The sequence below is a fragment of the Phyllostomus discolor genome, chromosome 3, assembly GCF_004126475.2.
Source record: "Phyllostomus discolor isolate MPI-MPIP mPhyDis1 chromosome 3, mPhyDis1.pri.v3, whole genome shotgun sequence".
NCBI classification, from domain to species: Eukaryota; Metazoa; Chordata; class Mammalia; order Chiroptera; family Phyllostomidae; genus Phyllostomus; species Phyllostomus discolor.
Genome location: NC_040905.2, coordinates 114,250,846 through 114,275,533, shown reverse-complemented (window position 1 = coordinate 114,275,533; position 24,688 = coordinate 114,250,846). Strand labels below are relative to the sequence as shown.

Genomic DNA, 24,688 nt, shown 5'->3' with positions numbered 1-24,688 from the left:
TGCTCGTGTCACCTCCATGAAGGAGTTTAGGGGCTGCCATTTATAATCGCAGCCCCTAAACTCCACTCCCAACCCTGGCCAATCCTTTCCCCAGCACTAATCATTTAAAATGCCACTATTATTCCTTGCCCTGCCACTCAGTGCCCACCCCACTAGCACGTGAATTACCTGAAAGCAGGGTTTTTCGTTTTCTTCTCTAGTGTTTCCTACGTGCCTAGAACAGTACTTTGCACACAAATGTCCTCAAATACTTAAACGACTCTGAAATCACCCGATTTATTCATTTACCTGTGTTCTCATACCAGGCCATGAACCTTTTTCAAGACTCTATATACTCTCGGATGCGCTCACCCCAAATCCCAAAATGACGAGAGGACAGGATCATTAGGATTACTTTAGTAAACATTTCCTACAAATGCCTTTCTAAATTTCCCTTAAAAAGCCAGATATACAGATGAGGTATTCTAGAATGGTACACCTGAAAACTACATAACTTTATTAACCAATGCCACTCCGATAAATTCAATAACAACGTAAAAAATTAAAAGGCCAAGTCCTGGCTGGTATAGCTTAGGGTCTCAGGTTTGATTCCCAGTCCTGACTAAGCGACGGGCCAGGTCCCGTAGGGGGTGTGCAAGAGGCAACCACACATTGATGTTTCTCGCCCTCTCTTTCTCCTTCCCTTCCCCTCTCTCTAAAAATAAATAAAAATGCCAGATAGCTGAGAACCCAGTCCCCCGGAAGTCTAAAGCATCCGTCAAAGCTATGGTATATCCCAAACTTCAGGTTCGAAATGCCTCCGCAAATTTCACTTCCTGACACAAGTTACCATTGCCCACAGCAACGATGGCGCCGGTGGCACGGTATTAATGACGTCACAGCAGTAACGCCATCAGAGCGCGCCGGCAGCGCAGAGTAGCGCACAGGTCTCCCTCACGCGGCGGCGGTGACAGCAACATGGAGGAGGCAGTGGTCGGAGTAAGCCGCTTCAAGGCCAAGTGAGCCCGGGTGCTGGGGCTGTGAGCGGGAATCGGGTTCGCAGTCGGAGTAGCTAAGGCGCCCGCCGTGGACCGGGTGTCCATTCGGGTTTGGGGAGGCGGTAGGGATTGTGTACGGACTGGTCTGCGGGGTCGTGGTGGCTACAGTATTATAAGGTGGGAGAGGCGGCAATGACTGCTCTCGGGGAGGGGTTCACTGGAGCCCGGTTGGGCGTAGCCAGCGTAAGTTACTTAAACTAGCACCCGGTTTGGGAGTGGTGACGAGAAATCCCAGAGAAGGAAGAATGGACGGATTGAGTACAAGTGGAGGCTGGTCCTGGATGGAGCGGGAGGTGGCGGAGAAGAATTGATCTCGGGCAGGTGGCGGGGGGTTTTCACCTGCTGTCCCTCTTCTCCAGGGAGCGGGAAGAGAGGTCAGGAGATGGGCCTGGAAGCCCTGAATCCTGTGCTCAGTCCCCAAGCCTCTGCTGAACACCTAAGTGCTTAGTGTCTCTAGAGGAACAGACTCAGCACAGCTGTGTGGAGTACAGTCTGATGGGATAATCGTAGTAAGCAAATCCTTTCCATCAGTGTCTGTGACAAGCACTAGCAAAAGAAGCCCCGGTGGGTAGTCGACTGGGTTCGGGAGTTGGAGGCTTTGTTTCATCTTGGCAGTACCCCAGTGGCATTAGTCAGGTGCCACTGAAAACTGGAGAGATCCGGGCTACTTATAGAAAACAGCCTCTTCAAAACAGGGGAGGTCAGCAGTGGCCCCTTCTGGCGGTGTCTTGGAAACATAAAGAGAGGAGAGGGTTTTAAGACAGGGTGATGACATAAAAAATAGAGTTATGTTCTAGCAGGCCTTTTTGTATCAGGGGTCGAGTGAGTGGGTAGGGACCTGGTGAAGAGGCTTGAACAGCTCTCAAGGGACGGTGCAATAACCTGAACCAGTGTGAATACAGCGGAGAAGAAGAGAATAGGGTTGCTTGGGGACTGAGATGCAGGCCAGGCTGGGAATGGAGGAAGGATTAAGGGTTGGGAAAGGGTTCAAGCAGGACCTCAGGAATGAAGATGCTGAGCATATTTCTGTGGGCTGGTACCCGAACCTGACCTCCTGTGGCCAGTAGGGGGCCCCCAAGGCCTGGGGAATCTCTGGAAAGACTGGGCTGTTGGACTGCATGTGCTGTTGTGGTTTCCTCTGTGGATCACTGACCAGCTCTGGGTCTCAAGTATTCTGTAACAAGGAGATACCAACACCCACCTCACAACTGTGAGAAGAACTCATAATGAGCACCATCCCATCCCTACTGATCAAGCACCATCCAGGGACTCAAAAGCACCCGGCACAGGGCTTGGCACTAGGAACCAAGGGGTGGGTGATTCACTCTCTCCCTCTTCCTACCTCTAGCTATGCTGTGGAGCGCAAGATCGAGCCTTTCTACAAGGGCGGGAAAGTGCAGGTACCAGTCCAGGGAGGGGCAGAGTGGTGGGGCAGGCAGGGACTGCAGCGTGTTACCCTGGCTGAGACCCCCCTGTCACCAGCTGGACCAGACTGGGCAGCACCTCTTCTGTGTCTGTGGAACCAAAGTCAACATCCTGGATGTGGCCTCAGGGACTGTTCTGCAGAGCCTGGAGCAGGTGAGGGCAGGGAGAGCCAGGGTTCGGGACTAGTGCGGAAAAGCAGCCTCTTCTCATGGTACTCTGTGTGCCCACTCTCACCCCTAGGAGGACCACGAGGACATTACTGCCTTTGATCTCAGTCCTGATGATGAGGTATGTGGGGTAGGGGCAGGGGGTAGGCTCCGGTACCTCCCAGCCAAACTTTGAGTCTATAAGGATGGGTGGCCATGTCTCTACCTGCCCCCCGACACCCCTGAACTGTATTTTCCCCCAGGTGCTAGTAACAGCCAGCCGGGCACTACTGCTGGCTCACTGGGCCTGGAGAGAAGGCAGTGTCATCCGCCTGTGGAAAGCGATACACACAGCCCCTGTGGCCACCATGGCCTTTGACCCCACCTCCACACTACTAGCCACAGGTAGGGCCTCAGCTGGGTGGGTGGGCACATGAGTATGGAGCTTTGGGCACACCAGCCCCTCATCTCTAACATATTTCCACAGGCGGCTGTGATGGGGCTGTGCGTATTTGGGACATCGTGCGGCACTACGGGACGCACCACTTTCGGGGTTCACCAGGTGTCGTGCAGTGAGTAGGGGCAGCAGAGACTGCGTGAGTGGGCCATCACACTGAGGTGGCACAGCTCACCTGCCCCACCTACTCGCTTGCAGCTTGGTGGCCTTCCACCCGGACCCGGCACGCCTGCTGCTCTTCTCCTCAGCCACAGATGCTGCCATCCGAATATGGTCGCTGCAGGGTCAGTCGTGTCTGGCTGTACTGACTTCCCACTACAGTGCTGTCACCTCGCTGACCTTTAGTGCCGATGGCCACACCATGCTCAGGTCAGTGGCCTGCTACCCAGGCCTTAGCAGGCAGGGGAGGGCCACAGCTGAGACTTGGGAACTGAGGTGGCTCTTTCCCCCAGCTCCGGCCGGGACAAGATCTGCATTGTTTGGGACCTGCAGAGCCACCAGGCCCTGAGGACTGTCCCGGTGTTTGAGGTAGGAGCACCAGGGTGATCGAGGCCAGTGAGTGGGGCAGGGTTGGAGGGTGGGGCTGCCACCTCTGACCTGTTCCTCTTCAGAGTGTGGAGGCCGCAGTACTGTTGCCAGAGGAGCTGGCACCTGAGTTGGGTGTGAAGTCCACGGGCTTATACTTCCTGACCGCTGGCAACCAAGGTGTGTGAAGCTGGAGCAGGCAGCAGGGACTGGGGGCCCACAGACCTGTGAGTCCCAGCCACTTCTGTCCCCGCACAGGCATTCTGCGTGTGTGGGAGGCAGCCTCTGGGCAGTGTGTACACGCACAGCAGCAGCTGCCAGGCCCTGGGCGGGAGCTGACCTATTGCACGTTGGTACGATCTGCTGGTCTGCTCCTCAGTGTCACTGCTGACCACAACCTTCTGCTCTACGAAGCACACTCCCTGCAGCTGAAGAAACAGGTGAGTACTGTCCCTAGTCAACCCATCGCCTGGGAACACTGGCCCTCTTCACACAGGCCCTGGCTTGTGTCTCTCTACCCTACAGTTTGCCGGCTACAGCGAGGAGGTGTTGGATGTCCGGTTCCTGGGGCCCAAAGACTCCCACATCGTCGTGGCCTCCAACAGCCCCTGCCTAAAAGTGTTTGAGCTGCAGACATCAGCCTGCCAGATTCTCCATGGCCACACAGGTGAGGGTGCCCGGTCGACGCCCCCAGGACCCCTTCCCTTAATTGATCTCTGACCACGTTCCCTCCCCTTTCTCCCAGACATTGTCCTGGCCTTGGATGTGTTTCGGAAGGGGTGGCTCTTTGCCAGCTGTGCCAAGGTGAGGTACCCCAAGAAGTGTGGAGGTATGGGTCCCTGGTGGGAAAGCCAGGCCCAGCCTCTCTCTTCACACCTCTTGTCCCCAGGACCAGAGCATTCGTGTGTGGAGGATGAACAAGGCTGGCGAGGTGACCTGTGTGGCTCAGGGCTCCGGGCACACACACAGCGTGGGCACCATCTGCTGCTCTAGGTACGGGCCAGGGCTGAGGTCTGGGGTGTCATAGACATGGAGGAGTTCCAGCTCAGGAGGACGGGGAGGAGAAGATGGTGGCTTTGGCTTTGCTCTTTGAAGCTTCAGTGTAGGGATCTAGAATAAGGAACGGGCCAGAGGCACCCCAGGTACCAGTGTTGGAGGAGCGTTCCTCAGCAGTGGCTGTGGGGTAGGGCAGATCAAAGGAGCAGGGTGTTAAGGCAGAGAGAACGACCCTGAATAAGGTCCAGGTGGAGAAGTTGCTCTTTGCATTTAGGGCTGGGAGTCCCATTATTGGGACAGAGTCACCTGTTGTGGTACTAAGGGTGGGCAGTGTGGCCTTAAGTGTAGGCATGTGGTCCCAGAGGTGTTTGGGGGACTTGAGGCCATTTCCCTTCTCGGACAGCCCCTCCGGTCTAGACTGTGGTCCTGCAGGTCTGAGCTGTGGTGCATTGGCAGACTAGGCTGGTCAGAGCTCAATAGGTGTCTCTCCCCCCACCCCCAATCGGGCCTCAGGCTGAAGGAGACCTTCCTGGTAACGGGTAGTCAGGACTGTACTGTGAAGCTGTGGCCCCTCTCCAAAGCCCTGCTGTCCAAGAGCACTGCTCCAGAGAGTGGCCCTGTCGTCCTACAGGCCCAGACCACACAGCGCTGCCATGACAAGGTGACCACACACACAGTACATGGGGGGTTAGTGCCGCAGGGCCCCTACTGGAATAGGGGTTGCTGAGCTGCCTCCTGTTCCCACCACCAGGACATCAATAGTGTGGCTGTTGCCCCCAATGACAAGCTGCTGGCCACTGGCTCCCAGGACCGCACAGCCAAGCTCTGGGCTCTGCCACAGTGCCAACTGCTGGGTGTCTTCTCAGGCCACCGGCGTGGCCTCTGGTGTGTCCAGTTCTCACCCATGGACCAGGTGCTGGCCACTGCCTCAGCTGATGGCACCATCAAGCTCTGGGCACTGCAGGACTTCAGCTGCCTTAAGGTAAGCTGCCCCCACCCTAGGTGTGACCCACACCTGACGCCATCTCACACCTTCCCTGTCCCAACCCTGCAGACATTCGAGGGGCACGATGCTTCTGTGTTGAAGGTGGCGTTTGTGAGCCGTGGTACACAGCTGCTGTCCAGGTGAGTGAGCTGGGGACAGGGCAGTGGTTGGGGTGAGGTGGGGGACAGTCCCAAGTACTGAGCCCTGCCCCCTATCCCAAACCCAGTGGCTCTGATGGGCTCGTGAAGCTCTGGACCATCAAGAACAATGAGTGTGTGAGGACGCTGGACGCCCACCAGGACAAGGTCTGGGGGCTGCACTGCAGCCAACTGGATGACCGGGCTCTTACTGGCGCCAGTGACTCCTGTGTCATCCTCTGGAAGGTGTGTGGGTTTGGGTGGGGTGTGCACAGAATGGAGTGGGCAGGGTAGCATGGGGTTCTGTTCTGACCCTAGTCTGACCTCAGGACGTTACCGAGGAGGAGCAGGCAGAGGAGCAGGCCAAGCAGGAGGAACAGATGATTAAGTAAGTCTGGAGGGTCCCCACCCAGCTTCTCTGTGGGTACCACCAATGTGTCTGGCACTTCCCATGCATCAGCATCCCCTCCCCCTGGGGTAGGGTATGTTAGCATCACCCCTGCTATATGGAATGGGGTGTCTGAGGCTTGGTTCACAGCTCTCCCCATCAGTGGGTGCTCATGTCTGGTTTGCCGACTCTTGAGCCAGCCCCCTGATGGTTTTGCCTTCAGACCCGGCCCTGTGGCCCTGTCCTCCTCCCTTCTTCCCCAACCAGGCAGCAAGAACTGGACAACTTGCTCCAGGAGAAGCGGTACCTTCGGGCGCTAGGCCTGGCCATCTCCCTAGACCGGCCCCACACCGTGCTGAGTGTTATCCAGGGTCAGTGCGGCGGACCTGACAGGTGGCAGTGGGAGGTGGGGGGTCCTCTCGGGTCTGACCTGACCCTTTTCTGGGTCTTATCTTCCTCCTGCAGCCATCCGGAGGGACCCAGAGGCCAGTGAAAAGCTGGAAGCCACGGTGCTCCGGCTACGGCGAGACCAGAAAGGTTCGGGTGGGTGGGTGGAGGCTGACATGGGTGGCATGGCCAGCGGGCAGCTCTGACCATCCCTGTCACTTGCAGAGGCCTTGCTGCGCTTCTGTGTCACATGGAACACCAACTCACGGCATTGCCATGAAGCCCAGGCCGTGTTGGGTGTGCTCCTGAGACACGAAGCCCCAGAAGAGCTGCTGGCCTACGAGGGTGTGCGAGCCTCACTTGAGGCACTGCTGCCCTACACTGGTACATGGACATGGCCTGGGTGGCGGGGAGGGAGTAGCCCAACCAGACTTCACAGACCCCCCAACAATCTCTGTCCTCCATCCCCAGAGCGGCACTTTCAGCGGCTCAGCCGGACCCTGCAGGCAGCCACCTTTCTCGACTTCCTGTGGCACAACATGAAGCTGCCCACCCTCCCTGCGGCCTCCTCTGCCCTCTGAAACATACTTTTCTATCCCAGGCTCCTGTGTCTGTTTGGGCTTTGTCTCACCCCAAGTCCCAGGCCCCAACCTCGGCTAAGCACCATCTCTGTGCCTTGGTCCAGCTGCAGTCCAGCAGGCCCACCCCTCCACATGCACACTGGGTGTGGGTTCATCAGAATAACTTTACTCAAAGGAAATGGGAGAGTATAGCGCCCTGGCCCTGCCAGCCAGGGATTCCCAACCTCAAATGCACCTCCCCTGCCCTGAGGGTGGTGTGGCTGCTGTCAGTTACCCTGGGGAATCCAGGAGTTCCATGGAGGTCTGGAACCTCCATGTAGTTCCACACACCCTCAAGGAGGTCCCTGACCCTGTGGGTCCCACCCCAGTGCATTACGGGTAATGGTGCAGCAGCACCTCTGAATGGCACTCTGCAGGGGGCGGGTGGGCACAGCAGGGGGAAGGGTCACAGCCTGGGGATACTGAGGGGAGTATTGGACCTCCCCTACCCTGTCTTCCCTACTCTCTGCCCCGGAGTGGAGTCCTGGTCTGTTCAGGAGCAAGCCTAGCCCATCTGGCTGCAGTAGCACAGAGGGGAGAAGACCTGTGCGTCCACTGAACCTGCAAGAAGAGCAGGGTTTGGTCAGCACTTGGCCCTGCCCATCCCCCAAGATTCCCCCCTTCCCCCACTAAAGCCCCACACCTGCACAGCCACCAGCCTCGGTCTGACATTTCCAGCACTTGCACTCTTGCCCCTGCAGGCACTGACAGCTCGTCCACTTGGCTGCCATCATAGGCTCGGGAAACAAAGAACTGGGACCCTGGAAGTGGGCACTTGGGGGTTAACCACAGGGGCTCCCATCTTGGTCCCTTCATCGCGCTCTCACTGAATCCCCACCTCTGGGCTGTCACGCTGGATCTCTGCTGAAACCAGGGACCACTAAAACCCATTAGGGCTCCCACCTGCTATGTGCACCAGGCACACCAAGGGACTGCCACCACCCACCACCTAGTATGTCCACGACATTCCTCCCCTGGGTCAGGTTCTTCCTGTATCCCAGCCACGCACTAAGTGGTGATGGGTGCAGGGAGGAGGGTTAGTCTCATACCACTACCCTGTAGGGGCTGTCCCCCATCTTGTCTCTGGCCCAGGGCTGCCACCTCCAAGTAGGGAGCAGGAAACCATGCTATCTGCTGGTCTTCGTTAGCTACCAGCCACCAGCCTGTGTACAAGAGGTGTGGGGGGGGGGAGGGGTTCAGATCCCCAGGCATGCTGGGATCCTGGGGACAGCAGGTTGTTAGTCCCCAGACACCTGCCCAGCCCCACCTGAGGGGTGTCGCAACAGCACTTCTAGTCCCTCCTGGGCTCGAACAAGAAAGGGTTGGCCCCTTGTGTCATGGGTGCTAAAGGGTTTCAGGGAATGCAGTCTCAAAGTCACCATGCTGCCAATGGCAAGGCTTCCGGCAGGGCAGGGGAGGGGCTCTTCCCGGACAGTCAAGATCACCAGGCTGGAAGGGCGGTGGTAGAAGAGGTGTGTGAGGATGAGCTGCCACCCCTCACAAGTCCACACAGCCTTGTACCTCCTAGCCCCTTTCTCCAGCATGCCGTCCCCATCCTCCAAATGCTTCCCGCAGGGAGTTAGGAATTGAGCAGGCACCTGCCAGGTGGCAGTGAAGGCTCCAGGTCCTGAGGCCGCGGCTCAAAAAAGCTGGTGAGTGCTGGTCCCCTAGACACACGCTCTACCATCAGCAGCATCTGCAAATAGGTCTCCAGCAACCGCAGGTGTGCCAGGCTGCGGCCTGTGCGCCCCCCACGTGCCAACAGCAATGCAGATACGTCTGTGGGCACCACACAGGCAGATTGTAGGACCCCGCCCCAAGGTTCCCACCACCAGGCTACTGCTGCCGCCCCTGCCCCTCCCAGGATCCCTGTGGCCTGACCCGGAAGCTTGGGGAGAACTCGGTCGGATCTCCGCAGTAGGCCTGCCTCCACCGGGAAGGTCTCCTTGAGGGTTTTCTATGGGCAAGAACCAGCACATGGGTCTTTGAGAGCCCACTGAGTTACCTTGGGAGGGCAGGAGTCTTAGGGGCTAGAAGCCAGCATGGGCATTGGGGCAGGGAGTCATTCAGTTGTAGGACGTCAGGGTCACCCCAGGTTCACTCACGTGAAGCCTCCTGAACTCGTCACAGCTCCTTTGCACGAAGGTGTTGCTGTTGTCTGACCAGCGCACAGAGAAGGCAAATGTCTGCTAGAGGAAAGGGTGCAGGCACCTGGGAAGGACTGGCCCATGCACTCCCTCCCTCTCCGCCCTACCTCCCTATTTCCTTCTGAGGTTGGCAGTGACCAGATCGTACTTGGAGCCTCTCTGTCTGCACCAGCGCTGTTGCGTGTACTGACACCGGGTGCCGCGGGCCTGCCATAGCCATGGCCTGATGATAGTGAGGCTCCCTCCCAGAAGACTGATTGGAGTTCCCGTCAGCCTTTGAGAGGCCAGATCCTTGCAGCACTGCCTTACCCCTGTGTCTTTCTGTTTTCTCACTGGGCCCCAAACTGAAGATCTAGGTGGAGAAACAGGCTTGGAGGGTAGGAGGGAGAACACAGGCAGTGGTGGGAAGGGGGGCGGGGCTGAGACTGCTGCCTGAGGCCCTCCTGCCCCTTTCCAGTGCAGTGCAGGAGGAGAAGGAAGAGCCATCAAAGTTCCTCGCCAGGCCTGGCCCACCCTCCAGGCTGTCCCACAGTGCTGTGTAATGCTGGGATTGGTGAGAGCCTCAGGAATTTGCCTGGAGCACTGACACCACTTGTCATCAGTATCGGCTTCATCCTTACAGTGGAGAAAAGATCTCTCAATGTCCCCAAGGAGGAAATTTGTGTTAAGTGAATAATGCCAGCTTTCCTCTATGTGTTTGGGAGAGCTGGACCTCAGGCACACCCCGGAGGTTCCCCTCTCTGTGGTGGTCCATCTCTACAGTTGCCAGCACTTGGTGGTGGGGGTGACTAAGACTGTTTTGAGAGCTGCCTCTGAATTTACAATTTATTAAGTTACTGCAAACACAGCCTCTGTGATCAGGAATAACCATTCCCCCATTGGGGTGGTGAGAAGACCCTGGAATCTCCAGAGGGTGTGCCCTGGTGCCCCACAATTCTGGGCTGCTTCCTTACAGGGGAGACTTCTGGGGCCCCATCTAACCTTGGCCCAAAGTAGTTCTTCCTGCTGATAGGGATACCAGCTCTGGGTGAGGACCCCCACCCCACCCCAAGCCCTTCAGGGAGGGGTCAGCCTCCAGAGCATTCCTCCAGGGAACCACCCTGGTGCCTGGACAAAGGGCTTTTGTGTGTCCCTCCAGCAGCTCTCTCTGAAGCTTTCAAGCCTTTCCCAGTTTTGGATTAGACAGTGAACACTGCTGGCATAGGCCCGACATGCAGAGTGCCGTTAAGTCCTCGACCTCAGTGGGGGCTATGCTGAGGGTGCTTGGCCTGGCAAGGTCCAGGTTGGAACTGGCAAGACAAAGTACAGAAGCTAGGGAAGGGCCAATTTACAAACACCTGAGACTCTCTCAACTTCCCAAATTGACAACCTCACTCCACATTCTCTGCAATCTGGACCCTTCCCACTCTCTCCCTCTCTATAGCCCCTACCCTCATCTCTTATTTGGATAACTACCCAATGCCCATGCTCTTCATTCGCTCCCATGTTCACTTTTTAATTTATTTTTTCAGATTTTATTTATTTTTAGAGAGGGGAAGAGAAGAAGAGAGGAAGAGAAACATGAATGTGTGGTTGTCTCTCACACATGACCCCTACTGGGCACCTGGCCTGACTGGTGCCCTGACTGGGAATCAAACCAATGACCTTTTGGTTCACAGGTCCATGCTCAATCCACTGAGTTACACCACCTAGGGCCTTGAAGTTCACTTTCTAGAGGAATCTTTGCAAAACAGAAATGGGGTCAGGTAGAAGTAGCCCTACCCAAAACTGTCTAGTAACTTCTGAAGGCTCTTGGAATAAATTCCCAGTCATGGCAGCTAAGGTCCTTGATGGGCCCTTGCCCACCCTGGGTCCTGCCTCACTGTCTTTCTGCCCATGCAAGAGGCCAAGACCCTCCCACGTCCAGCCTTGTCCTTGACTGTCCTCAGCTGATTCCTCATCCTTCGGGTCTCTGCCTAAGGGTCACTTTCTCAAGGAGGCCACCTGAATTCTGAGTTTACCACATCGTTATAGTTATGACCCCCGCCATAGTTTGAGAGTGAACATTTATTAGCGTAACTCCTTTTTTTGTTCCGTCTTGACCACTGGATTATGAGCTGAGGAGGTCCAGTTGTATCTTGTTCCCCACCTTGCCTGGAATAATGCTTGGATCAAATTAGGCGCTACACAAATATTTGCGGATTGAATGAATGTACGTATGGAAACAGAGGTATCCCTGAGGCCACTTGTGACGTGAGTTTAACTCCTTCATGCAAGCTAGAGGATACGGAGCCCTTCGGTTCACACAAACGCCCACACACCACCTCCCTTGTCCCACCCCATTTTCCCTTGCACTCGTTGCCATGGCGCCGGCCGTGACGGGGGGGGGGGGGGGGGGAGCTGATCCCCCCAGATTCGAGCCCTAGAGCTCACCACCTTCTGTGCGCTCAGTGCCCTGCCCTACGTTGCCATAGCGCTACGCAGCCGGCTGTGGGGTGTGCCCCCAGCTGAAGGAACAGAGTCGGGCCACTGGCACACAGAACGGTCAGAGCGGAGAGATGGGGGCGTCGAGGGCCGCAACACGGAGTTCTCCTCGGCCGCAGCCCGAGTCCACGGCGCGGCCGCGGCGCACCTTCCACAACACTCTGCTCTTCTACTGGAGGAAGCGGGAGCCTCGCCATGAAGGACAAAAGCCACGCTCCGGCAGCAGTACTAGGCCCAGGGGCGTGGCCAGGACCCGGGCTCCCCGCGCGTCCACGGCCAGAACCCGTACTTCGGGCTCTGCCTCCTCCCGGGTACGGACCCCAGCTCCCAGCTCCGTCTCCACGCCAGACCCTGCCTCCACGCGGGACTCCGACCCCAGTCCTAACCCCAGCTCGGCCTCCACCCCCGAGTCTGCAGCGTGCGCACCGGGCTCCTGTGGCCGAGTTCTGGCAGCCGCGCGCGCACTGGCCTGGAGGTCGACTTGGAGGCCCTTCTGGAGACCGAGCTGGCCCGTCAGGCACTGCGCGGGCAACATGGCGGCACCCAGCGAACGGTGGCGCTTCGGCGGCGGGAGCCTCTTCTCGTTTCTGCCCGGCGGCGCTCGCTCCGAAGCAATGGAGGACCTGGTGACCGACGCGCGTGGCCGCGGCGCAGGACGAAAAGATGCCGCCGCCGCCTCGGCCCCGACTCCAACCCTGGTGCCGACCCCCGACTCTCAGGTCTCCGAGGACACCACCCGGAGACGGCCCTGCCGTGCCTGCGTGGACTTCAAGTCGTGGATGCGGACGCAGCAGAAGGTGCAAATTCCCGGGGGTCACCTCTTCGCGGAAGCTCGCGAGCCCTGCCCACCTCAGCCCCGGCCCGCACAGGACTTCCCTCCCGGTCCCTGGCCTGTGGCCCCCACATTTTGTTCTCAGGCACCTCGGGCAATCCCTGCGGCGCAATCCCAGGGGATCCGCCCTGGCCCTGGCGGAGCGGTCCCACAGGTCCTCTGCAAGAGAGACATGCCCCGTAGAGTTGACTATTCCTGAACCTTGTTCCTAAGGTAGCTCTGGTCTTTCGGCTTTCATACTTACGTGAGCTGAATCTGCTGCAGGACTAATGTCGAGTCAGTGGGCCTCCAGGTGGGGAGGGAAAAGGGGGAGCTTTGTAGGTTTCTGGTCGGGGGAGACTGAACTAACCCTTGGTTGGCCTCCTTCCTCAGCGGGACAGCAAGTTTAGGGAAGATTGTCCTCAGGATCGTGAGGAACTGGGCCGACAGAGCTGGTCTGTTCTCCACACCCTGGCTGCCTACTACCCCGACCTGCCCACCCCAGAACAGCAGCAAGATATGACCCAGTTCATACATTTATTTTCCAAGTTTTACCCCTGTGAGGAGTGTGCAGAAGACATAAGGAAGAGGTAAGTTATTCTGTACCGTCTGCAAGCAACAGAGCATTCTACCTGGAGCCTGGACTTGGGGCCTCTGACTGATATCATAAAGGAGATCCTAGAGAAATAGGTGCAGAGATGGCAGAGACTGGCAGAGGGTTGCCAAGAGCAGGGACCATGCCCAGAGTTGGGATTGGATCATATGAGCAATCAAAGGCCAAGCAGCCTGGGGCTGCTCCTGGGCACCACTGCTTTCTGCAGCCAAGGGCCTGGAGGAAGGGCTTTCCTGGAGAGGTCTTTTGCTTAGTACTAACAGAGGATCCAGCAATTTAAGGAGGACTCCATTTTGACTTCTGGAGCAGGACTGTGGTTTCAAGACCTTGAAAAATCACTGCTTTTGTTTACAAGGGCCCATGGCTGATTAGATTGCCCAAGAGCCATTGTTTGGCACCCATAGGTGTTTCTAGGCTAGATGTGGGGAGGGGTTAGGGCAGCCCTTGCTGTTTAAGGCCTGGACAGTTAGAACGAGAGCTCTTGCTGAGCTGAGTTTCCAGGGCCCCATGTGCTAAGAAACCAGTCTGGTTTTTAGTTATGCTTTTGTGCAGGCCCCACCCTTTCCACACACTGCCTGGGGCCAGGCAAGCTGAGGTGAAGCTTCCTGATTGTTATGAGGTTGTAAAGTTACCTGGTCTATGTTAATGTCTTACCCTGGGCTCTTGTCAGTGTCAACCATGCTCCCCAGTGGGAAATGGGTACAGAGATGGCAGAAATAGGTGCAGTCATGCCCAGGAGGCCACCACTCCTGGACACTGCAGGGCCAGCCTCATTTGGGAATTACTCTCTCTCAGAACATGAGGGTACACCTGGAGTAGCTCACAGCCACATCCCATCTCTTCCCTGGATTGAGCAGGCAAAGAACTAGCTGGCGGGGCAGGGGCAGTGGGATCAATGCCTGCCCTCATTCCACATGTGCTTCTGACCCTGCAGGATACAGAGGAACCAGCCAGACACGCGCACACGGGCATGTTTAACCCAGTGGCTGTGCCGCCTGCACAACGAGGTGAACCACAAGCTAGGCAAACCAGACTTCGACTGTTCTAAAGTGGATGAGCGCTGGCGTGATGGCTGGAAGGACGGCTCCTGCGACTAGAGGGCGGCCAGCTGGAGCCCATGGGGCTACCTGGCTAGAGAGGGGCAGGGCACTTATTAAAGTGCAGCAGAGCCAGAAGCTGTTGTGTTTTTGTTGGTTGGTCCACAGGCAGTGTCTGGGGGACACTTTCCTTCTTAGGTTTCAAAGGTTCCTTCTGCAGGCACCCCTATGGCCTCCTCAGCCGAGGCCCTGTGGGGGCCACAGGTCAAGGAGTAGGAACAGCCTAGTCTGTCCCTTTTGTCCTGGATGCAGCCTCCTGCCTACCTCATACCCTGATGCCCACTTCCCCACACAGGAAGGAGATAGGGTTTGCTGGGCTCCCCTGTCCCACAAAACACTCAAGACCAGGTCATTGTTTCCCCAGTGAGTAGCTAGGGACAACCACAGTGACTGTAGCCCCAGAGGCTGTGTGCACTTCAGGAAAGAGGCCTGGGGTCTAAGCTTTCTACCTTGCTTGGTCTTTACAGGCAGGGAAAGTGCAGGCAGGGTTCTTTTCTGAGGGTCCACTGACCCTGCAGCCCATTTTCTGTCCAGTACATGGCCTTCCAGTCTTGTCAGAGGCGTCCTAGGGCCAGCTTCCTTGGAGCGTGAGACCAAAATAAAATGCTGAAGAAGTGACTGAGAACTTGGCTTCATTGTGTTTTGTGCTGGGGCTTGTGGTGGTGGACAGGGCCGCCCTCACCCCGCTGTGGTCAGCTCCTTCTTCCTGTCCAGGTTCTGGTTCCTAAGGAGGAAGGAGACATTTCAAGGAAAGAGTGGGCCAAGGTATTCCAGGAACAGTAAGGGGGCTGAGTTCCTGGAGCTGAGGGAGGGTTGACAGAGAGATGAGGGGGAGTCAGGTAGCATGAAGTTATCAAGGCCTCAGCATGGATGTGGGGGGTTTTATTTTTACTTTTTTTTTTTTTACAGAAAGGAAGGGAGGGAAAAAAACATCGATATCTTTCACTTATTTACAATATATTGTTTCACTTACTTATGCATTCATTGGTTGATTCTTATGTGTGCCCTGAACAGGGATCAAACCTGCAACCTTGGCATATCAGGATGATGCTCTAACCAACCGAGTTACCTGGCCAGGGCCAAAGACAGTATTTTATTTATGTTTAGAGACGGAGAAAAGGAGAGAAACATCGACTGGTTGCCTCTTGTACACCCCCAACTGGGGTCCTGGCCTGCAACCCAGGCATGTGCCCTGACTGGGAATGGAACCAGCAACCTCTCATCCTGCAGGCCAGTGCTCAAACCATTGAGCCACGCCATCCAGGGCATAACACTCAGATTTTGTGACAGGAAGATCTTGGAGGAATTGGTGCCAGGGAATAGCAAGATGTGACTTTTTTTTTTTTTTTTGAGAGAAACATTGATTTGTTATTCCAGTATTTATACATTCACTGGTTGATTCTTGTGTGTGCCCTGACTGGGGATCAGACCCATCTTGGTGTATTGGGACAGTGTTCTAACTGACCTACCTGGCCAGAGCTTTTTTTTTTTTTTAATAACTAGGAACTTCACTGTGTTCTTTTTTCCCTTTTCTTTTCTTTTCTTTTCTTCTTTTTTTTTAGAGAGAGGAAGAGAGAGAAACATTGATGTGTTGTTCCATTTATTTATACATTCATTGCTTCTTGTGTGTGCCTTGAATGGGGATTGAACCCGCAACTTAGACGTATCAGACTTACTGAGCTGACCCAGCCAGGGCTGACCTGTGACTTTTGAAAGGTTTTTCTGAGCTAGGATGAGGCAGGCATGGGTGGAAGCAGGGAGGGCAGGCACCCATGTGGCCGCTGAGGGGGAAGCTGGCCCCAGGGTGGATGGGAGAGGATGTTGATGGACTCTTGAAGGTAACAGCCAAGAGAGAGAGCCAAAGGTGACTGCGGTTCTGTCCCAAGAAGCTGTAAGGATAGAGCTGTTGTGTGTATCAGTGAGTTGGAGATGGCTGTGAGTGGAGGAGGTTTGGAAGTGACCTGGACCCAGCTTTTAAGCCTTTCTGATCTGCTCAGCCACACCTGCTCCAAGGCGTTGGCTCCCAGCTGCAATGGCTCAGCAACAGTGTGTCCCATCTCTGTAGTCAAAGTTCCACCACCCCATCCCCACAGTGTTTCAGCCTCTCCCTAGGCAAAGGGCAGGCTTTTGCCACGGCATCCTCAGCACCTTCCTCTGTTCTCACAGTAGTGCTGGCTTCCACAAGGCAGTACTCGGAGGGGCCAGGTGACACAAAGAAATAGGCAGGGGACTTCTAAGTCCCCTGGCCACGATGGAGGCATAGGTAGACACACTGCCTCCTCACACAGCCAAAAGAAGGACAACAGTTTAAAAACAAAAAAACAGAACTGACAAAATCGAACTGTATGAAGGTCCAACAACCAAGGAGTTGAAGAAGACACATTCATCCAGACTGGTAGGAGGGGTGGAGTCGGGCGGCTAGTCAGAGAGGACTCCTGGCAAGGCCGCGGCTGGCAGAATGGGTGGTTCCACATTCCAGTGCAGATAAACCCCGAGGAATAACTGGGGAGTGAGACAGACCGCATAACTCAGGGTTCCAGCCTGGGGAAATGAAGCCTCAAAGCCTCTGACTGAAAACACCTGCGAGGGTTGAGGTGGCAGTGGGAGAAACTCACAGCCTTACAGGAGAGTTCGTTGGAGAGACCCACACACTGGGACTCAGCACCAGAAGGGCCCAATTTGATTGTGGGTAGTGGGGGAAGTGACTGAAATCCGGCAGAGAGCGGAGCAAGCAGCACTGTTCCCTCTCGGACCCCTGCCCCACATACAGTGTCAGCGCAGCAACCTGGGTTGCTCCGCCCCTCACTACGTAATAGGCGTGGAGACAAAAAAAAAAAAAAAAAAAAAATTTGCCCAAATGAAAGAACAGATCAGGCCCTGGCTGGCGTAGCTCAGTGAATTGAGCGCGGGCTGCAAACCAAAGTGTCGCAGGTTTGATTCCCAGTCAGGGTACATGCCTGAGTTGCAGGCCATGACCCCCAGCAACTGCACATTGATGTTTCTCTCTCTATCTCCCTCCCTCCCCTCTCTAAAAATAAATAAAATCTTAAAAGATCAATCTCATGATGAATAATAAAATGATAATGCATTAAAAAAAAAAGAAAAGAACAGATCAAAGCTCCAGCCAACCTATCAGATACACAGTTCAAAACACTGGTTATCAGGATGCTCACAGAACTGGTTGAATTTGCTTGCAAATTAGAGGAAAAAATGAAGGCCCTGCTAAGCGAAATAAAGTAAAATGTACAGGGAGCCAACAGTGATGGGAAGGAAACCTAGACTCAAATCAACGGTGTTGACCAGAAAGAAGAAACATTCAAGCAGAACAGAATGAAGAAACAAGAATTCAAAAACATAAGGAGAGGCTTGGGAATCTCCAGGACATCTTTAAACATTCCAACATCCAAATCATAGGGGTACCAGAAGGAGAAGAGGAAGAGCAAGAAATTGAAAACTTAACAAATAATGAAGGAGAACATCCTTAATCTGGCAAAGGAAATAGACTTCCAGGAAGTCCAGGGAGCTCACAGAGTCCCTAAGAAGTTGGACCCAAGGAAGAACACACCAAGGCACATCATAATTACTTTACCCAAGATTAAAGAGATGGAGAGAATCCTAGAAGCAGCAAGAGAAAAGGAGGCAGTTACCTACAAAAGAGGTCCCATCCGACTGTCAGCTGATTTCTCAAAAGAGACCTTACAGGCAAGAAGGGACTGCAAAGTATTCCAAGTCATGAAAGGCAAGGACCTATATCCAAGATTGCTCTATCCAGCAAAGCTTTCATTGAGAATGGAAGGGCAGATAAAGTGCTTCCCAGATAAGGTCAAATTATAGGAGTTCATTAGCACCAAGCTCTTATTATATGAAATGTTAAAGGAACTTATGTAAGGAAAAGAATATAAAAAATATGAACAATAAAATGACAACAAACACAGTTATTAACAACCGAACCTAAAACAAAAACAAACTAAGGCAAACAACTAGAACAGGAACAGAGTCACAGAAATGCAGATCACTTGGAGAGTTATCAGCATGGAGAGTAGGATGGGGAGAGAGAGGGAAAAGTTACAGAGAATAAGTAGCATAGATGGTAGGTAGAAAATAGACAGGGGAGGTTAAGAATAGTATGGGAAATGTAGAAGCCAAAGAACTTATATGTATGACCCATGGACATGAACTAAAGGGGGAGGGAATATGGGTGGGAGGGGGTGTGCAGGGAAGAGGGGAATAAAGGGGGAGAAATGGGACAACTGTAATAGCATAATCAGTAAAATATGTTTAATAAAAAAATAGGCAGGGGGTAGCCAGCAGGTAAGTTGCTTTTCCTTCCCCAGCACCATTCTCTCTGGCCTTTCCCAAGAGCCTGTGAGTCAGTGTGGTCAGGTCAGGAACAGACCACCTGTATTTCTCCTCTTCCCTGCTTCACTTCCCTATTCCCTAACTCTAGCTTTCCCGAGTTTCCAGCCCCTCTCCCCGCTAATAACACTCTTAAACTTTGCTGCAGTTTTTCAGGGCAACCAGACTAAGATAAATGGGCCTCTAGTTTGAGGGAGGGTGTGGCTGGAGCTGTCGGCACTTAGTCCAATAGAGTGAGCATAGAAAGGGAAGAGCTATGATTGTGTCCTGGGGTCCCTAAAGCTTGATGGTCACAGGTGGGACAAGAGGAGGGAACCTGAAAGGGGTAACAAGAAAGGACATATGAAGTAAGAGAAATGTGAGGAAAGAATGACATCTAAGAAGCCTTTCCAGGAGGGTAGGAAACTTCAGCATCTGAATTGGCCCTAGGACTAAAGGGAGCGGTGGCATGGGACAGGTGGTGGGGGAGCTGGAGTCAAGAGTGGATGTTCGTTAACATAGAAGTGCACCGTGTTTGGGTGCTGATGCAAATGACCTAGTAAAGGGGCAAGTGGTGGTGCCACAGATCAAGACACAACAGTTGCTGACAGGGAGAGGCGATTGGACTGGATGCACAGTGTAAGGCATTGACTGGTGGGCAGCCCCTCTGGCCACACCTGCCTTGGGATGGGTTCCCCAGGGGGCTGCATCAGGCACCACCCTCTGTTCACAGAGGCCATGACAGGAACTGGACCTGAGTCCCAGTTCATCAGTTTCTATGGTCCAGGAACTCAACCGGCCTATTTACCACCTGAGAAATGGGAGTGGTAATAGTTCCTACCCCCACAGGTAAATGTGAAGTACTTGGCACTGTAAATGCTCAACAAATGTGACTTGTCTTATCAATGACCTAGATAGAAACATAAGAGTCATTCGGGCTCCTGCTAGGCTGGGCTGGAAGGACCCTGAAGAAAGGATTACTGTCTAACTGGGGGTCCAGGGATCTGTGGAAAAGACCCAGCAGTAGCACTGGGCTGGTAAGTCCCATATCAGCCGAACTATCTCTGATACTTCTTTGCACTCCTTGGTCTCAAACTAACTACATCAGCCGTAAGTCAGTCCAGAAAACCCAGAGGTGTTGAAGACTCAGAGCATCTTTGAAATGACATCTGGCCACAGATGGCCACAGGAGAGGAGCAGACACGCCCCAACTTCCACCTGTACTGGCCTGTGGGCTCTACCCACCTGGACAAGTGCCCCTGGGGGCAGAGGCCATTCTCCCTCCCTGTCAGGAAGGCTAGAACCCTTTGAAGAAGCTAGGGTGTAGTGGGGGGTCTTGGGGGAAAAGGCCTAGAGTCTGCAGAAGACCAGGGCCAGGGATCTGTGTTCCCCTTTCTTGAGGTCTTGGGGGAAGATACTGGAGCCCTTGGGCCTCAGTTACACATTCATGAAAGGGCCCTGCTCAGAGGAGCCAGGTCAGGTGCCCTCTGTCCATCCCTCGGGGTTACCACAAAGGCGGAACCCCGTGTCGGCCTATACTGCTTGACTTCTCCTTGTGAGGGGCAGTGGGGGCCCCAGCCCCTTGCCCCTGCCCCATGATTGTGATGGGCGAGTCAGGCTGCTGTTGTGGGGTGGAAGGAGGGCGGGGCTGAGGGGCGCAGGGCTCTAGCCCCGCGTGGACCAGTGAGGGGGGTGCGGGCTCGGCCCCGCCCTGCGCGCCCCCGCTGCAGCCAGCGCGCACTCCCAGGAGGCGTTAGAGGTAGAAGCAGCACCAGCACCTTCCGCAGCAGCAGCAGCCACGGGCGGTCTCGGGCGGGGTCGGCCTGACTGACCCAGAGACTGAAGGCACCAGGGGCGCGCCGCCCGCTGGGGCCGGCCATGGAAGGAGGTTCCTTCGGAGCAGGCCGTGCGGGGTCTGCCCTGGACCCTGTGAGCTTCGCGAAGCGGCCCCAGACTGTGCTCCGGGTCGTGTCCTGGGTGAGTGGAACCTGCCCCGATACCCCGATCCCGCCTCGCCTTCCATTCCTGTTCCTAACCCCTTACCCCTCACCCCCATCCTTTTCCTTGCCGGCCCCCTCCCCCTCTGGCCGCAGGTTGGGGTGACGTCACCGGGCGGGCGCGCCCACCCGCGGGCGGGGGAGGGGTCGGCGACGACAACCTGGGACCTTAGGAGATCACCTCTCGCCGACCCTACCCCCAATTCCTCCTTAGGTCTTATTGTCCCCCTTTTCAGCCTTCACTCCGTTTTTCCCATTCTTGTGACCTGGAAGCAGGCACAGGGATGGGGATGGGATTCGGCCAGCATTCTCAGCCCCAGGAGGGGGCTACGGGAGCCTGAGAGGATCAGGCAGAGCCTCTCCCCTGCTTCTCCTGCACACATATCCTTCAGGCTCCTTCGAAGGGAGCTATCTCTTCCCAGGCCCCCCAGTTTCATCTGTGAGTTGGGGGGTGCTCGGGTATCCTGGGTGGGGCAGCCAGATGGGGCTCTGCTTTGGGAGGGCTGACTGGAGGTGGTGTGGAAGGGGCAGATTCTGGGGGCAGCCTAGTTACTGAGGCATCCCTAGACCAGGTGACCTGCTCCTCCTTCCCACTTCTCCAAATAGGAGAGATGGGAGGTAGGGTGCTGAGTTCTGGAGGTAGCAGCTGGTGGTAGCTGCACCTACTGGCTGGTTTTAGAGTAGGGCGGTGCCCAGGGTGTTGCAGGGGGACTCTGCCTTTTCAGGGGGGAGTTGCTCTGGCCTGACCAGGATGCGGGAACCCTACCTTCTGGTCCCAGCTCTGGTTCAACTTGTGGACCACTCCTGGGGTACAAGTCCACATCCTGGTCCCCTCTTGACTGAGTCTCTAGGCGCTGGGGTGGGGAAGGAGAGAAATGAAATTAAACTGGAGATCTTTTTTCTTTTCTTTTTTTTTTTTTTTTTGAAACATAGGCCTGCTCAAAGCTAAAAGGGCAGCGTCTGGTTTAAAATGACCACGGTCCACCTCTTACCTGCCTCCCCGCCCTTGTGGCGGCAGGGAGATGTTTGAAATGCAGAGGTCAATCCTGTTGCCTTTTAAGCCCCAACACTGATGTATGGCATTAATAATTAATCATAGTAATGTGGGGTCATCACCCCTTGAGTGCCACAAGTATAGGACGCCAGTTGGGCATTCTCTCTCTCCCCAACATCCCATGAACTGAACTTGTCACTACATATGACACGATAGGAAGCAGGGCTGCACAGCTCCTGCATGCTGCGGGCGGGTCCCACACAGGGCCTGGCCCACAGCCGTGTGCGGCTGCCCCTCTGTTGCACCCCCTACACTCTGGCCTCTCTCTCCCGGCTCCATACCTACCTCCCCCAGCACCACCGGCTCAAGCCTGGAATCACCAGTCCAGGTGAAGGCTTCTGTTCCCACACTCTTGAGTGGGCCGTGAAGAGACACTACCAGCCCATGCAGTTCGGAAGACCCAGCTCGAATGTCGGCCCCGGCTCTTATCAGCAATGGGACCTCAGACAAATCACTTCACCTGTTGGAGCCCTAATTTCCTCATCTGTAAAGGGAATAAGAACAATGAATGGCACCTTCGTGATTTTCTGGGAGCATTCTATGAGTGAACACATGTAAAGTAGCAGTTTTAAGCACGGTGCCTGGACATAGGAGTTGCTCACCAAATGGTACATGTTGTCCATAATTACTAAATAACTGAGGGAGGTATTAAGGGAAGGGCACCCGAAGACCCCCACCCAGAGACAGGGGCCCTGTGCCGCAAGGGAACGCAGGGACAGTCCCGAAGGCGTGGCCGCACGCAGTGGGCCACACCTCAGTCCTCGGCAGGGAGGGCCGTCACCGCTAGGGCTTGAGCGCCACTCGCCGCCCGCAGGTGTTCTCCATCGCCGTCTTCGGGCCCATTGTCAATGAGGGTTACGTGAACTCCGAAAGTGGTCCGGAGCTGCGCTGCGTCTTTAACGGGAACGCAGGTGCCTGTCGCTTCGGCGTCACGCTCGGCCTCGGCGCCTTCCTCGCCTGCGCAGCCTTCCTGTTCCTAGACTTGCGCTTCCAGCAGATCAGCAGCGTCCGCGACCGCCGTCGCGCGGTGCTGCTGGACCTGGGCTTCTCAGGTGGGTGTGGCCGGGCGAGGAGAGGCAATCCGGGGACGGAGCGCCTGGGGCTTCCAGGGGGCAGTGGGGGTGGGGCGGGGAGGTTGGCTTCTGATTCTCAGGTGGGTGGGATAGAAACTGGTCTGGGCCGGGCCTCCAGGGGTTCGGAAACCTGTTCCCATCTTGGTTAAGGGGAGTGTTCCAGCGGAGCGCGCCTAACCCATGCCCTTGCTCGCAGCGCTCTGGTCCTTCTTGTGGTTCGTGGGCTTCTGCTTCCTCACCAACCAGTGGCAGCGCACGGCGCCCGGTCCAGGCACCAAGCAGGCTGGAGACGCAGCACGGGCCGCCATCGCTTTCAGCTTCTTCTCCATCCTCAGTTGGGTGAGTGTGGCCTGCGGGCGTTGAGGGCCGGGCCAGGCTGGGTTCGCTCTGGCTGACCCCGGGCTCCTCTTCAGGTGGCGCTCACCGTGAAGGCCCTGCAGCGGTTCCGCCTAGGCACCGACATGTCGCTCTTTGCCACCGAACAGCTGGGCACCGGGGCGGGGCAGGCCTACCCCGGCTACCCAGTAGGCAGCGGTGTGGAGGATACCGAGACCTACCAGAGCCCACCCTTCACCGAGACCCTGGATACCAGCACCAAAGGGTACCAGGTGCCCGCCTACTAGTGGCTGGCGGGCTCAGACTAGGGCCGGAAGGCTGCCCCACCAATGCAGGGCCCACGGCCTCCTGCGACCTCCCTCAGGTCCCAGTCCAGCTTTAGGAATGGAGAAGTGGCTACTGTGGGCTGTCTGGGACCAAGAGAGGATAGCCTCCAGGGTGCCAGGGCTGTACCCACAAGTTTCCCCAGTAAGTACCTTTACTCTCCAGCCCCATGCCTGAAGTCTTGAGGAAGGGACAGCACAGCCCTGGACATGTGTGCTCCAGCCTCCAGTGGATCAGCCTGCGCAGAGGGCCATTCCCCTCATGAGGCAGCCAGCCCAGGGTTTATCTGTCCACTCTGGAGTGAGGGATCCAGCTGCCCTCCATAGCCAGGTGCAGGGCCTGCCCCAGACTGGGGGCAGCACTGTCTCCACCCCCATGCCATGACCCAGGGAACATGGCTGATGGCCACTGTTCCCCGTCTCATGTCACCGTGGGTAGTGGCAGTTCTTGCTCCTGTTGTGGTGGTTCACCGCACGGGGCCATGTGCTCTCTGGAGCCTCCCTCCCTTTCCTCTCACCTGCTCACTAGAGTAGCCTGGCCTTGTTGATGTTGTGATTGTAGTCTTCAAGTTTCATCTGGTAGTTTCCATGCCCCGCCCCAGGCCTCTGCCTGAGTGGGCAGTTCTGGCCAGGAAGGCACAGCATGGCTGTAGGCCTGGGCACCAACCAGCCTTCTCTCAGCCCTTCAGTAAGACTTACCCAAGGGAGGCTTGGGACACCTGTGTGCCTGGCAAGACGAGCCCTGGAGAGGAGAGAGGCTGCATTTGCCCATGGTGCCCTGGAGACACCATTCTGTGCAAACCCCTTTACCTTGGTTTCCTAGACCAGTCCTTCAACTCCCCACCCTGCACCCCATTTTAAGGCCCAGTCCAAGGTTGGGGTCCCTCTGTATAGCTGACTACTCATGCATTGCTCAAAGCTGGCTTTTCACATTATACCAGATGCGGTTGCCACATTCAATTCTTAAAAACAGACACCTCCCTCTGGAGTTGCAATTGAGTGACAACCCTGTACATTGTAGCATAGATCAATTATGTGTGGATATTTAAGTGAACATGTTTACAATTTTTGTATATATGGATTTTCCCTGTCCTCTGAAAGAACAATCCGTGATTGTGTATTTTCAGTGTCCCATGTTCCAGCTGCAAGTTCTTTACAATAAAGACTGGAGCCCTGGCTGGTGTGGCTCAGTGGATTGAGTGCCAGCCTGTGAACCAAAGGGTTACCGGTTCAATTCCCAGTCAGGGCACATACCTGGGTTGTGGGCCAGGTCCCCAGTAGAGGGTGTGTGAGAGGCAACCACACATTGATTGTTTCTCTTCCTTTCTCTCTCCCT

General features: G+C 55.6%; 4 protein-coding genes across 7 annotated transcripts; 3 read left to right on the top strand and 1 right to left on the bottom strand.

Moving 5' to 3' along the window:
- Positions 1–882: 882 nt before the first annotated feature.
- On the top strand, positions 883–7,083 carry TBL3 (transducin beta like 3). 2 transcript variants are annotated; one of them, XM_028521722.2, is made up of 22 exons: positions 883–998; positions 2,386–2,437; positions 2,520–2,615; positions 2,703–2,750; positions 2,872–3,013; positions 3,096–3,180; positions 3,264–3,434; positions 3,518–3,593; positions 3,677–3,770; positions 3,849–4,030; positions 4,116–4,257; positions 4,336–4,394; positions 4,480–4,583; positions 5,100–5,247; positions 5,338–5,568; positions 5,641–5,711; positions 5,798–5,954; positions 6,038–6,096; positions 6,364–6,467; positions 6,562–6,633; positions 6,709–6,867; positions 6,955–7,083. In XM_028521722.2, the coding sequence occupies exons 1-22, from the start codon at positions 958–960 to the stop codon at positions 7,062–7,064; spliced, it is 2,403 nt and encodes an 800-aa protein (XP_028377523.1). In that variant the 5' UTR covers positions 883–957; the 3' UTR covers positions 7,065–7,083. The 2 variants fall into 2 exon arrangements, with proteins under 2 accessions (XP_028377523.1, XP_028377515.1); XM_028521714.2 differs by having other exon boundaries at positions 2,386–2,615.
- Positions 7,084–7,210: 127 nt separating this feature from the next.
- NOXO1 (NADPH oxidase organizer 1) lies at positions 7,211–10,842 on the bottom strand. Of its 2 annotated transcripts, none has more exons than XM_036021053.1 (8): positions 9,399–10,842; positions 9,209–9,292; positions 8,985–9,060; positions 8,702–8,882; positions 8,371–8,552; positions 8,153–8,266; positions 7,747–7,864; positions 7,211–7,664 (listed from the first exon to the last, which is right to left on the bottom strand). In XM_036021053.1, exons 1-8 carry the CDS (start codon positions 9,468–9,470, stop codon positions 7,397–7,399), a joined length of 1,095 nt encoding a protein of 364 aa, XP_035876946.1. In that variant the 5' UTR covers positions 9,471–10,842; the 3' UTR covers positions 7,211–7,396. The 2 variants fall into 2 exon arrangements, with proteins under 2 accessions (XP_035876946.1, XP_028380975.2); XM_028525174.2 differs by having other exon boundaries at positions 9,209–9,289.
- An 892-nt stretch (positions 10,843–11,734) lies between these two features.
- Positions 11,735–14,859, top strand: GFER (growth factor, augmenter of liver regeneration). The gene is made up of 3 exons (XM_028514228.2): positions 11,735–12,510; positions 12,918–13,114; positions 14,072–14,859. The coding sequence occupies exons 1-3, from the start codon at positions 11,788–11,790 to the stop codon at positions 14,232–14,234; spliced, it is 1,083 nt and encodes a 360-aa protein (XP_028370029.1). The 5' UTR covers positions 11,735–11,787; the 3' UTR covers positions 14,235–14,859.
- Positions 14,860–20,230: 5,371 nt separating this feature from the next.
- SYNGR3 (synaptogyrin 3) lies at positions 20,231–24,528 on the top strand. Of its 2 annotated transcripts, XM_028529401.2 has the most exons (5): positions 20,286–20,546; positions 21,915–22,228; positions 22,435–22,672; positions 22,890–23,032; positions 23,107–24,528. In XM_028529401.2, exons 2-5 carry the CDS (start codon positions 22,226–22,228, stop codon positions 23,314–23,316), a joined length of 594 nt encoding a protein of 197 aa, XP_028385202.1. In that variant the 5' UTR covers positions 20,286–20,546; positions 21,915–22,225; the 3' UTR covers positions 23,317–24,528. The 2 variants fall into 2 exon arrangements, with proteins under 2 accessions (XP_028385193.1, XP_028385202.1); XM_028529392.1 differs by lacking the exon at positions 21,915–22,228 and having other exon boundaries at positions 20,231–20,546.
- Positions 24,529–24,688: the final 160 nt, after the last annotated feature.